Source organism: Felis catus, chromosome C1, assembly GCF_018350175.1.
Source record: "Felis catus isolate Fca126 chromosome C1, F.catus_Fca126_mat1.0, whole genome shotgun sequence".
NCBI classification, from domain to species: domain Eukaryota; kingdom Metazoa; phylum Chordata; class Mammalia; order Carnivora; family Felidae; genus Felis; species Felis catus.
In genome coordinates, this window is record NC_058375.1 from 126,871,101 (window position 1) to 126,885,794 (window position 14,694).

The 14,694-nt window shown below is 37.4% G+C and overlaps 1 protein-coding gene across 7 annotated transcripts in view; it reads right to left on the reverse strand.

Annotated features, from left to right (window-relative positions):
- ZRANB3 (zinc finger RANBP2-type containing 3) overlaps window positions 1-14,694 on the reverse strand; it is a 304,924-nt gene that overhangs the window by 165,325 nt on the left and 124,905 nt on the right. For all 7 annotated transcript variants that reach the window (XM_045034812.1, XM_045034811.1, XM_045034815.1 and 4 more), the window contains one exon: window positions 9,674-9,692. In XM_045034812.1, the coding sequence (XP_044890747.1) occupies window positions 9,674-9,692 (19 nt within the window). The remainder of the gene's footprint in view (window positions 1-9,673; window positions 9,693-14,694) is intronic.

Sequence of the window (14,694 nt, forward strand, 5' to 3'; positions counted from 1 at the left end):
CTGTCTTTTTTCCACTGGATATTCTTTCCTGCTTTGTCAAAGATTAGTTGGCCATACTTTTGTCGGTCTAATTCTGGGGTTTCTATTCTATTCCATTGGTCTATGTGTCTGTTTTTGTGCCAATACCATGCTGTCTTGATGATGACAGCTTTGTAGTAGAGGCTAAAGTCTGGGATTGTGATGCCTCCTGCTTTGGTCTTCTTCTTCAAAATTCCTTTGGCTATTCGGGGCCTTTTGTGGTTCCATATGAATTTTAGGATTGCTTGTTCTAGCTTCGAGAAGAATGCTGGTGCAATTTTGATTGGGTTGCATTGAATGTGTAGATTGCTTTGGGTAGTATTGACATTTTAACAATATTTATTTTTCCAATCCATGAGGATGGAATATTTTTCCATATCTTTGTATCTTCGTCAATTTACTTTATAAGTTTTCTATAGTTTTCAGCATACAGATCTCTTACATCTTTGGTTAGGTTTATTCCTTGGTATTTCATGCTTCTTCGTGCAATTGTGAATGGGATCAGTTTCTTTATTTGTCTTTCTGTTGCTTCATTATTAGTGTATAAGAATGCAACTGATTTCTGTACATTGATTTTGTATCCTGCAACTTTGCTGAATACATGTATCAGTTCTAGCAGACTTTTGGTGGAGTCTATCAGGTTTTCCAGGTATAATATCATGTCATCTGCAAAAAGTGAAAACTTGACTTCATCATTGCCAATTTTGATGCCTTTGATTTCCTTTTGTTGTCTGATTGCTGATGTTGGCACTTCCAACACTATGTTAAACAACAGCCATGAGAGTGGACATCCCTGTCATGTTCCTGATCTCAGGGGGAAAGCTCTCAGTTTTTCCCCATTGAGGATGATATTCGCTGTGGGCTTTTCATAAATGGCTTTTATGATGTTTAAGTATGTTCCTTCTATCTTGACTTTCCCAAGGGTTTTTATTAAGAAAGGATGCTGAATTTTGTCAAATGTTGTTTCTGCCTCGGATGACAGGATCATATGGTTCTTATCTTTTCTTTTATTAATGTGATGATTCACGTTGATTGATTTGTGAATGTTGAAACAGCCCTGCAACCCAGGAATGAATCCCACTTGATCATGGTGAATAATTCTTTTTATATGCTGTTGAATTCCATGTGGTAGTATCTTATTGAGAATTTTTGTGTCCATATACATCAGGGATATTGGCCTGTAGTTCTCTTGTTTTTACTGGGTCTCTGTCTGGTTTAGGAATCAAAGTAATGCTGGCTTCATAGAATGAGTCTGGAAGTTTTCCTTCCCTTTCTATTTTTTGGAACAGCTTGAGAAGGATAGGTCTTATCTCTGCTTTAAATGTCTGCTAGAATTCCCCAGGGAAGCCATCTGGTCCTGGATTCTTATTTGTTGGGAGATTTTTGATAACTGATTCAATTTCTTCACTGGTTATGGGTCTGTTCAAGTTTTCTACTACTTCCTGTTTGAGTTTTGGAAGGGTATGGGTGCTTAGGAATTCGTCCATTTCTTCCGGGTTGTCCAGTTTGTTGGCATATAATTTTTCATATATTCCCTGATAATTGCTTGTATTTCTGAGGGACTGGTTGTAATAATTCCATTTGCATTCATGATTTTATCTACTTGGGTCCTCTCCCTTTTCTTTTCGAGAAGCCTGGCTAGAGGTTTATCAATTTTGTTTATTTTTTCAAACAACCAACTCTTGGTTTCATGGATCTGCTCTACAGTTTTTTTAGATTCTATATTGTTTTTTTCTGCTCTCATCTTTATTATTTCTCTTCTTCTGCTGGGTTTGGAGTGTCTTTGCTGTTCTGCTTCTATCACTTTTAGGTGTGCTGTTAGATTCTGTATTTGGGATTTTTCTTGTTTCTTGAGATAGGCCTGGATTGCAATGTATTTTCCTCTCAGGACTGCCTTCACTGCATCCCAAAGCGTTTGGATTGTTGCATTTTCATTTTCATTTGTTTCCATATATTTTTTAATGTCTTCTCTAATTGCCTGGTTGACCCATTCATTCTTTAGTAGGGTGTTCTTTAACCTCCATGCTTTTGGAGGTTTTCCAGACTTTTTCCTGTGGTTGATTTCAGGTTTCATAGCATTGTGGTCTCAAAGTGTGCATGGTATGATCTCAATTCTTTTATACCTATGAAGAGCTGTTTTGTGACCCAGTATGTGATCTATCTTGGAAAATGTTCCATGTGCACTCGAGAAGAAAGTATATTCTGTTGCTTTGGGATGCAGAGTTCTAAATATATCTGTCAAGTCCATCTGATCCAATGTCTCATTCAGGGCCCTTGTTTCTTTCTTGATCATGTGTCTAGATGATCTATCCATTGTTGTAAGTGGGTATTGACGTCCCCTGCAATTACCACATTCTTACCAATAAGGTTGCTTACGTTCGTGATTAATTGTTTTATATATTTGGGGGCTCCCGTATTTGGCACACAGACATTTATAATTGTTAGCTCTTCCTGATGGATAGTCCCTGTAATTATTATATAATGCCCTTCTTCATCTCTGGTTACAGCCTTTAATTTAAAAGTCTAGTTTGTCTGATATAAATATGGCTACTCCAGCTTTCTTTTGACTTCCAGTAGCATGATAGATAGTTCTCCATCCCTTCACTCTCAATCTGAAGGTGTCCTCAGGTCTAAAATGAGTCTCTTGTAGACAGCAAATAGATGGGTCTTGTTTTGTTTTGTTTTGTTTCCATTCTGATTCCCTATGTCTTTTGGTTGGAGCGTTTAGTCCATTTACATTCAGTGTTATCATAGAAAGTCACTGTGATGTTTAGAGTCACTGTGATGTCTGTAGGTTTCAGGCTTGCAGTGATGTCTCTTGTACTTTGTGGTCCTTGCAACATTTCACTCACAGAATCCCCCTTAAGATCTCTTGTAGGGCTGGTTTAGCGGTGATGAATTCTTTCAGTTTTTGTTTGTTTCGGAAGACCTTTATCTCTCCTTCTCTTCTGAATGACAGACTTGCTGGATAAAGGATTCTCGGCTGCATATTTTTTCTGTTCATCACACTGAAGATTTCCTGCCATTCCGTTCTGGCCTGCCAAGTTTCAGTAGATAGATCTGCCACTAGTCTTATTGGTCTCCCTCTGTATGTTAGAGCGTGTTTATCCCTAGCTGCCTTCAGAATTTTCTCTTTATCCTTGTATTTTGCCAGTTTCACTATGATATGTCGTGCAGAAGGTCGATTCAAGTTACGTCTGAAGGGAGTTCTCTGTGCCTCTTGGATTTCAATGCCTTTTTCCTTCCCCAGATCAGCGAAGGTCTCAGCTATCATTTCTTCAAGTACACCTTCAGCCCCTTTGTCTCTTCCTCTTCTGGAATTCCTATGATACGGATATTGTTACGTTTCATTGCATCACTTAGTTCTCTAATTCTCCCCTCATACTTCCGGTTTTTATCTCTTTTTCTCAGCTTCCTCTTTTTCCATAATTTTATCTTCTAATTCATCTATTCTCTCCTCTGTCTCTTGAATCCAAGCTGTGGTCGCCTCCATTTGACTTTGCACCTCATTTATAGCATTTTTTAGCTCCTCATGACTGTTTCTTAGTCTCCTCATCTCTGTAGCAATAGATCTCTGCTGCTGTCCTCTATACTTTTTTCAAGCCCAGTGATTAATTTTATGACTATTATTCTAAATTCTTGTTCCGTTATATTGCTTAAATCGTTTTTGATCAATTCGTTAGCTGTCACTACTTCCTGGAGTTTCTTTTGAGGAGAATTCTTCCGTTTCATCATTTTGGGTAGTCCCTAGAGTGGCGCAGAACTGCAGGGCACTTCCCCTGTGCTGTCTGGAATAACTTGTGTTGGTGGGCGGGGCCTCACTCAGACCTGATGTCTGCCCCCAGCCCACCACTGGGGCCACAGTCAGACTGCTGCGTACCTTATCTTCCCCTCTCCCAGGGACAGGACTCACTGTGGAGTGGTGTGGCCCCTGTCTGGGCTACTTGCACACTGTCAGGCTTGTGGTGCTGCTTTCATGGGATCTGGCGTATTAGTGAGGGTGCAGGGGTGGATCCGCAAGGTGCACAGGGGCGGGAAGGGAAGGCTTACCTCGCTTTGCCGTGGTGATCCCCTGAGGGAGGGGCCCTGCAGCACCTGGAGGGAGGCAGGCAGACCCTTCGGAGGGATGGATCCACAGAAGCACAGGTTGGGTGTGTGTGTGTTGCAAGCAAGTTTGGTGACGGGAACTGGTTCCTTTTGTGATTTTGGCTGAGGGATAGGAGAGAGTTATGGTGCTTGCCAGCACCTTTGTTCCCCTGCTTAGCTCTGTCTTCCAGGTCTCAGCAATTCTCCCTCCTGGTTTCCTCTTGCCCTCTCCGCTCTCCGAGAGCAGAGCTGTTGACTTGTAACATTCCAGATGTTAAGTCCCGCTGACTACCAGAACTCACACAGTCCAGCCCCTCCACATTTGCAAGCCAGACTCGGGGGCTCTGCATTGCCGGGCAGGTTACCCCTCCACCGCCTGGCTCCCTCCCTCCAGTCCGTGTAGCACGCACAGCCTCTCCGCCCTTCCTACCCTCTTCCGTGGGCCTCTTGTCTATGCTTGGCTCCAGGGAGTCTGTTCTGCTAGTCTTTGGTGGTTTTCTGGGTTATTTAGGCAGATGTGGGTGGAATCTAAGTGATCAGCAGGACGAGGTGAGCCCCGCATCCTCCGATGCCATCTTCTCTCCAAACTTACTTTTTAAAGAGAAGTATGGTCTTTAGTTAATCATAACACATGAATATTGGTCCATTAACTAAGACACATATACCACACTAATCTAAGACAATAATAGGGGATTGGATATGGGGTATACAAGAAATCTCTGTACTATCTTTATAATAATTCTGTATTTAAAAAAAAAATTTTTTTTAAACATTTATTTATTTTTGAAACAGAGAGACAGAGCGTGAACAGGGGAGGGGCAGAGAGAGAGGGAGACACAGAATCGGAAACAGGCTCCAGGCTCTGAGCCATCAGTGCAGAGCCCGACGCGGGGCTCGAACTCATGGACCACGAGATCGTGACCTGGCTGAAGTTGGACACTTAACCGACTGTGCCACCCAGGCGCCCCATTAATTCTGTATTTAAAACCTAAACAATTCTAAAAATCTAAACTAAAAAATTATTTTCAAAAAAGGACATAAAAAAATAATAAGGTAGCCTTAGAAATAAGGAAGCAAACAGGCAAATAATACCTTTTTAAAGGAATACATACAGTCTCACCAGCACAAAATTTTTAGGCTATCACCATCATTCTAATATTCAACTTCATTCACTTGAGCCCTTGTATTCTGAAGATTCTTCTGACCTCAAGAATCCTGTTTCTAAATATACAAAGTCTGGCACCTAGACATTCTGTACAGAATAGTAATTGATAGACTTGGTGGCTGGATTACTTAAGGTCAAATATTTCAGGTCCTAGCACATACTGGCTAAAAATTCTTGGGCAATTTGCTTAACTTCTCTGTGCCTCAGCTTTCTCATCTATATAAGGAGAATAATAATAGTAATAGTAATAATACTAATACCATTACCCCACCTCATAGGGTTGTTGTCAGAATGAACTAAATTAATATACGTAAAGCACTAGAACACAACCTGGCACATAGAGTTAGTTAAGTGCTAACCCTTTAACCAGTTCATTCATTCAACAAAAATGCATCAACAATACAGGAAGAGCTCAAGGAGACAGTGTAATTCAGCTTGGAACTGGTAAATGAAAACTAAGATTTATAGATACCAATGGAATCAAAACTGCCATCTCAGCTTACTTCGTCAAATGTAGGTAGGCTTATAGAAAAGGAAAACTAAAATTCTTCATGTCTATTTTGATTTCTTAGTCCTCAAACCTATAAAGTTAATATTAGCAGAGTGCATATCATAACACCAATTTTAAGGTCTTCTGAGCTAAAATAACCTTCCAAAGGGGTCCGTCACTGTTTCTACACACCAACACATTTCTGCCTGAAGAGAAACAGACAAATGTTTTCGAACTTCAGCCAGCAGAAATTCTTCTACCTTTGAAACAACAGGTCCCAAAGTCTCTCCCCACTCCTCTTGCAGAGAAGCACCTTGGCCAAAAAAGCATTGATAATGATGACTACGGGGCCCTTTTTCCAAGTATTTATTTATTAATATGCTCCAAAATAGCCACAAAGTAAGGTAAAACAAGTAGTTCAGCCTTAACAAATGGTTTCCTTTTCTTTTGAAAAGGAAGTAAATGATACTTTATTTGGTATACATCCTCCCAAATGTTTTCTGAAGTAACGGGAAGAAGGAAATTTTTAAAAAGCATGTATGTGTGTGTGTGTGTGTGTGTGTGTGTGTGTGTGTACACGTGCACGCTGGGGATGCAGGACTGAAATAGAGTTCCAACAACAACAAAAAAATATTACCAAAATAAGTAGGAATTTTCTGGCTTTGATAATAGATACTGTAGACAAGTAAAGACAGAATCTATGTACTGAAACTTTTGTCCATTATGAAACACTTTTAGGCTATTGTATAAATCCAGGATATTAATCCCATCTTAAGTAAAAATGAACATTGTAAAAATTTCTAATTACTAAATTTCTATAGAGAACAGTCTTTAAATACTTGACAAATAGGGTAGGAAATGTGTAGCTTGAATATTTTTCTGCATGTATATCCTATTTTTTAAAAATTATTATTATTTTTTAATGTTTTATTTATTCCTGAGAGAGAGAGAGAGAGACAGAGAGAGACAGAGACAGAGAGAGAGAGATGGCATGGGTGAGGGAGGGACAGAGTGAGAGAGGGACACAGAATCTAAAGCAGACTTCAGGCTCTGAGCTGTCAGCACAGAGTCCAACACGAGGCTCAAACTCACAAGCAATGAGATCATGACCTGAGCCGAAGTCAGACGCTCAACTGACTGGGCCACCCAGGCGCCCCTGCATGTACATCCTATTAAATTACCTGCTTTGTGTTAATGTGCAACTATTTTTCACATTTACAATTTTTTCATGAATGAAGACTTTCAATAATTTTCAACTTAAGAATAAGGACAAAGTGGTTCACAAGAAATTATTAAAAAAAAGATAGATAACAGTGCACCAGCCTGATTGTAGACTATGGCCTGAGTTCCATTATTTATGGAATACAAATTCGCAAGAGTTTCTGTATATTCACTACATAGTTCTTGAAACAATATTTAATTGCATTAAACTAAGAGGTGGGGAAATAGGAAGTAATTAAAATACCTTAAGCTAGATTTGTAAAGTTAATTTTATTAAATAGTGCAGCTGTGTTATCTAAAATATATTCTTATAATTGAAATACACAATGATCACTTAGTATTAAACAGAACTTATCATTCCAATTTAAAGTTAATGATTACCTTATATACAGTAGATAGATTATACAAGTCCACAAGAAATGAATACATTAGAAAAAAGATAATAGTGGAAAAATACTAGAAGGGGGAGTAATGCCAGTTGAAGAAAGTCATTTGTTTCTAAAGCTAGGAAGGAAAGATCACAGTAGACAGCTAAATTACACAATACTCCAAGTGGGTATTCAAGTATCTAAACAAAAGTAGGTTCGATAACAGAGATGTAAAATTGCCTTCCTAAAGCTTTTAGCTATTTGATGAGTCAAATATTCATCATTTCAAAACATACTTTTTAATTTAAAAGTCAGAAAAGGTGGTTGACCTCCAAATTATATACTATATTTCCTTCTGTGACTTCACTACCATTTTGTGATAAGAGCAAGAAAAGGAGAACAGCATTAGGAAACAGAATGAAGGTCAAAGCAGAGTTCATGTAATTTACATATATACAAGTTCTTTCTACTTCAACACTTTTAATTTACTAAGTTTCATCCACACTAGCTTAGTAAGATCCCATAAAAATGGCATTTCAACTCTACTGCTAACACAGGATATTAGAGGTTGTGAGCTGTGATCTTACACATGCACATCACACTGAGGATTCTTTTTTTATAATCAACTTCATTGATAGGATTTAACATAATAACCTTGTAAAGTCAAATAGGTGTAAAAGAAGAGAAGTAACTATGACAGACACAAAAGTGGAGTCCTTTTTTAAGCGTTGAGGAAATATTAAATACTTCTTTTAAATGCATTAAATTAAGAAATAAGAATGCTGCTGCAAAAGTGTCGAAGTCACTCAACATGTGACAAGAGCTATGGAACTATAAATAGTAAGAGATGAGGAAAAGCAGATGGCATAATGAAACATTCTTGCTGGCTGAAGGTTCACCAACAACTCGATCAAGTGTTTATATCAATCCATGAACAATTTCATACATTTAAGGCCCATTCAAACATCTCTATGATGTCTCTATGACACCAAAATGAAGAAGGTAGCAATGACAACATAAATGCTGAGATTTTCCCTCTGAATCACTGGTGGAGATTATCAAGATGGTGTTACCTGATATAATATAATCTCTACGGACATAAAACTGGTTTATTTAAAAAGTCAGAGACACACATACACATACATACATATATCGCACATATATTTTACACATATTGTGCAAAATGGTTATGCCTAGTTTTCAGGTTTTCAAGTTTATATTCCTGTTTGATGAAAACATACTCAGGGACTAAAAACATGAGCTTCTGTCAGTCATTTTGGATGCTTAAATTTATTAATTTATGAAGATGCTTTTGGAATTCATCTTATTCCAAAATAGAAATTTCTGTTGTTTCCCAAATGTCTACGTACTGTCCCTTCATTTACATTGTTGAAATTCTTCACAGGCAATGACTATGCTTCTAACTATAACATCTAATCTAAACAAATGCCCAAAGAATACAGAGTTCAAACTAAAAACTTAGGTAGTTATAAATCGGCATATACCATGAAACCTGTATCATAGTATTCATGTTCTGCATAGTATTCACGTTCACGTTACACTGTAATTCATTTTTTACTAAAGAAGAGAATGTGGAGATAAGCCATTGGTGAGTCTATATGTAACTAAAGCTAAGACAGTTAATTGGCAGAATCTTTTATATTTCCACTTATATTTTTAAAAAATTCAGTATGTTTTCTTCATAATTATCTTTAAAATGTTTACGTTTTGCTATTACTCTTAAGGGCATCATGAAAACAGCAACACATTTTTCAAATTGAATAAAAATTAGAATTTTAATGATAATAAAATACTACTTTAATATTTTTTAGGTTTTTGCTTATTTGTTTTGAGAGAGAGAGAAAGAGAAAGCAAGCAGGGAATGGGCAGAGAAAGAGAGTGAGAATCCCAAGCAGGCTCCATGCTGTGAGCCCAGAATCTGATGAGGAACCTGAACTCACAAACGGTGAGACCATGACATAAGCTGAAATCAAGAGTTGGACGCTTAACAGACTAAGCTACCCAGGTGCTCCTTGGGGCTGAATTTTATAGCACACTCATGGTTTCTCTGCCAACAACATAAAATTTTGGATTACTGATTTTAATACTAATGTTTCAAGCATGCACCTAACATGTTTCAAGTGTGTGCACCCACACATATACACAACACATTCATTTTCTCATTATTTCTGTATCTGTCCCCTCTCCTCTCTAGAAATAAGACATAGAATCATAAGGAAAGACAGAGAGCACATGGTAAATAGTAGACACTAAAAATAGGTTGTGGAATTTTATAAAAGACATAAAAATCATGAAAACACTTACTTCGTCAGCCACCATACACCTGGAAAAAAATCAAAATAAAACCAAGTTAATATCCTCATTAACAAAGCCAACCATTTTAAAAGTTTTGATTAAGTAGCTTGTCACAGAACAGTTTTAAAGAGTTACAAATTTTAAAGTACTAAGCCAGAAAGAGGTGTTTATAAGACTCTCCAGCTGCCAATGGCATATGGTTATGTGGGAGGATCAGAGATTCAGAAATGTTGTTCCCCACTGCCCACCCAGGGAGACAGCTATAATGACCCTTCAAAAATGAGAACAAAATGGCAAGTGATTGTACCAACGACTTCCCTTCTTACCAATAAATCTCTATAGATTAGAAGAATGCTGTATTAAAGTACAAGAAAATAAACTTCAACCACATATTAGCATGTTACACCTATGATTCTATATGCTATATTATATAGCCTCAGCCTATATTCAAGCTGAATTTTGGTTTCTACTATCATGTGGTTAAAGTTTTTCTATTCTTTTTTATTCATCTATAGACGTAAATTCTATACACTGAAAATTAAGGATGGGGGCATAAGCTGAGATCTTAAGCAGAAGAAAAAGCAGAGCAAAAAGCAGGCATGGTCAGGATCATGAGGGGCCCTTAGAAACAGAGAGTATACCGTATGGGGAAAAGCCAATCTCTTAACTGAGAGGATTTACAGGCAACCTAAAAACACTGGAGTATTCTAATTAGAAAGGAATAAAGTCCCTATTTCTATTCTTTCCTTTCTTCATTCCCAGTGGCTTAACATTATGCAATTTTATAAGATTTCTTTTAACTTAAAAAACAAATTAGGAATTTATTAATGAATACACTATCAAAAAATAAGTCACAGGCAAAATAGAATTTTGATCATAGAAAAAAAGTCAGGTTACATAATAAGTATTTTTAGAGAAAGATTAAATACAAATACTTGAACTGAAATTTAAAACATACTTAAAAGTAAAGTTTATTACATGTTTTGCAAATAAGTCTAAAAAGTAAAGAACTAAAAAGCAATAACTTGAAAAACATGATTTATTTCCAGAAAGATTCACATGTATACCTACTTTTTCATTTTAAAATGAAACTGGGGGTACCTGGGTAGCTCAATCAGTAAGGTGTCTGACTTCGGTTCAGGTCATGATCTTGCCTTTCCTGAGTTTGAGCCCTGTGTCAGGCTGTATGCTGACAGCTCAGAGCCTGGAGACTGCTTCGGATTCTGTGTCTCCCTCTCTCTTTGCCCCTCCCCCCATTCACACTCTGTCTCTCTCTCTCTCTCAAAAATAAACATTAAAAAAATTTAGAAAAAATTAAATGAAACTCAAATCTGGTAAAGATGTCACTTGAAGTATGTATTATTTATGAAGTATCTACTACCTACCTAGTAAGTGCTAGGGATAGGTACTGAATTATAAAGTCATTTCTTCATAGAGGGTGACTGGAAGAAGACAATGAAATACACATATGGCTCAAGTGGTGAGAGGTGCTAGGAAAAAAAAAAACTGAAACAGGGTAAGAAGGAACAGGCATGTAGGAAAGGATCTATTCTATAGAATGGTAGGGAACAGTCTCTATAATAAGAGTATGAAGACAGATTTAAGTAAGACAAATTTAACAAGTAAGGGAATCATGAGAAAATTTGTTTGAGAAACAATGTGATCAGCAAGTACAAAGTGAGCAGCAAGTACAAGGGCCTTGAGATAAGGTGGTTATGATGTAATTAAGGAACATGGAAGGTAATCTGCCTAATGTGCACTAAATTAGGAAAATGGTGAAAATAAGGTTGGAAGGCAGTTGGGAGAGCCTTCTGGCATGGAGAGCCACCTAAGCAATTAGATGGCATTTGGATTTTCTTAGAATCCTTTAGAAGGAAGCACTGTTTTACCTTTTTAAAAGATTACTCTGGCTTATAGAGAATAAACTGTAGAGGGCAAGAGCAGAAGAATGGAGAGCAGTCAGGAGGCAACAGCAAAAGACCAGGAGAGACACAACAATGTATAGATGAGTGGTAGAGGTGGAAGTGGTGAGAAGTTTGGTTCATTTTGAAAGTACAGCCAATACGATTTGTGGGTTAATGGGATGGGGATGTAAAAATAAGAGAGAAAAGTCAAGAATGAATCTTAAGATACTGACTTGAGAATTAACTGTAAAAAATGGTGGTAATGCCATTCACCGAGGTAAGAAAGACTTGGAAAAATTAGGTTTCACAATGACAGTCGTGTGATCAATTTGGACATGCAACCTTTGTGATATACATTAGACTGCCAAGTCAAACAGCTGAGTAGGCAACTGGACATGTGCATCAGGAGAACAGTAGGGGACTGGAAATACAATAAATTTGAGAATCATCAGAATGTAAATGTCATTGGAATGAGTGAGGATACAAAGTATTCTGAAACATGACAACTTGACTGTGGCCTATTCTTCCCTATGTCCAACACCAAGTTCCTGAACTTTCTAAAGTTAAGCATCTTGCTGAGACGTCTTAAGGCCCTAGTGGAGTAACATCAGCTTAAACTGGTTTGCAGTTACATTGTCCCGTTGGGGCTAACTGAAAAGAAACATCACTGAAATAACTTTGCATGTAGGTATCTGAAGACCCCAATGCTAAGATTACTTCCAATCTCTTGGAATATGCTATATTTTCCTATCATGAGACAGAAGGGTATTCCCTACTTTGGAACTAGGGCAGTTGAGTACATTAGAGAACATCAGGCTTCCTTTAGGTATCTCTAGAAGGCTAACCATCCTTAAACTTTAGGTACTATATCTACTCTGACTGCTGGGATTCCTGCTGTTAAGAACAGTTCAGCAAGCAAACATGATTTCCAGACATGATTTCTATGATTTTCCATCATATAAAAACAACTGATAACATGAGAGGCCCAAACATTTGAAAGAGCAGAGTAAGGCTGAATAATTAGAACATGTATCTACTGAAAGAAGTGCCAGAAAAGATAAACACCTGTACAACAACTGTTAGAGCACTTAAGTAAATTCTAATGTATCACACACACACACCATAAAACTTAAGGTCACAATTTTCAAATTAAAATGAGCACATGCATAAAAAAAGAAAAATCATTACTGACACCTATTTAAGTAGACTGGGAGATGAAGTGCAAGGATTATCTCAAAACACAGAGCAAAGAATTAAGTAAATGTACAGGCACAGAAAAGAGAAAATACTTGAAGGATAAATCCAGAAAAATGTGAAAATATGTGAAAAATAGGTGTTCAAAAGTAAAAAAGACACCATGCGAAGTAGAGGCAACTATCAAGTAAATAATAAAAGAAACTTTATTCAGGTTGACAAAACACCTCTGGTGGATAACTGGAAAGGGTAACTAACTAAGTTTCACATTGGATAGAAAAGACAAATATCTACTGATCATACCCTTATAAAATGCAGTAATCTAAAAAATAAGAAAAAAAAACCCTCATAAGTGTTCAGACAGAAAGAACAATTATTCATAAATGGAAAAGCCAGGACCGGCAATGGACTTACCATCATCAACACCAGAAGCTAAAAAACCATGGAGGAGAATCCAGGCTATTTGAACAGAAAGGAGAATTAATGCATCTTATATCTAGTCAAGATACCCATTATTTGTAAGAGACGGCAAAGGGATATTTGAAGCCAGCCAGTCTCTCCAAGATAACAAAACACAAGTAAACCCTAGGAGGAAAAATACTTAAGAAAATAATCAAACAATAAACACACCTCAACATAGATTGAAGACACAAGAAGATGAAAAGATGAAAAGACAGAAAAGACAGAAAAGATCTGGTAAGCAATGATGCCTGATATGCATGAATTTAATGGGTGATGTGTATTCTATACGGTGACTCCAGTGAAAAATTAGAGAGGTAACAAGGGAGAAGGGGCACTAGAAAGTATTCTAAAGCAGAATGCCAAACAGATGACGTTTAAAAATCAGGAGACTAAATGAAATCACCTAGGGAGTAAAAATATAGGGAGGAGAGAACTAAGGGTGACCCCTGGTGCATTCCAACATATAGGAGTACAAAGAGGAGAAGGATCCAGAAAAAGGACTGAGAAGGAGTGTCTAGTAATGTAAAAAGATACAAGAGGAATATGGTACCCTAGAAGGCAGATAAAGAAATTGTCTCACGAAGGAAGGAATGAACAACTATAGTAAATGCTACTAAAAAGGTCTAATAAAATGAAATCTGAGAATTGACCATTTGATTTGGCAAGAGATCACTGATTTCACAAGAGCAACTCTGATAAAATGGTAGGAGACCAAAGCCTCCCTTAAGTGGGTTCAAGAGAGAACAGAAGGAGAGGAAGCAAAGAGAATAAACAGAGACTACTATCTCAAGTAATTACCCTGTAGAGGGGAACAGAGAAACATGGTAGTAGTTGGCAAGAAAACTAAGGTCCACAAAAGTTTTTTCGTTTTGTTTTAAGATAAAATAGTACAAATAACTCATTAAATATCTTACTGATTCTATGAGTAATATCTAGCAGGCAGGTAGAAGTATGGATGAGGAACTTGAGAATCAAGTCAAGAGAACAAATAAAAATGAGTAAGGGGGCACCTGGGTGGCTCAGTCAGTTAAACATATGACTCTTGATTTCAGCTAAGGTCATGATGTCACGGTTCATGAGATGGAGCCCCACGCGGGGCTCTGTTCTCACAGTGTGGAGCCTGTTTGGGATTCTCTCTCTCCTTCTCCTTCTCCTTCTGTTCCTCCCCTCCTTGTGTGCACCCTCCCCTTTCAAAATAAATAAATAAACATTTTAAAAATGAGAAAGTAGTTGTACATGAAGATGATCATAAAGCAAAAAGAAGTGAATTGGGTTCTCATGTGTAAATTGTAAAAATATGGAGATGAGTTTTTCATGGCTAGAACCTTGGGAAACATTCTCATTTAGAAAAAAATAAATAAATAAAGTGAAGTAAGAGAAGTACTCAAAGAGTTGGAGAATAAGGATCAGGGTCTAAGAAGCCCAGGGAAACATTCAGAAGAGTAAATGGTTGGGGCGCCTGGGTGGCGC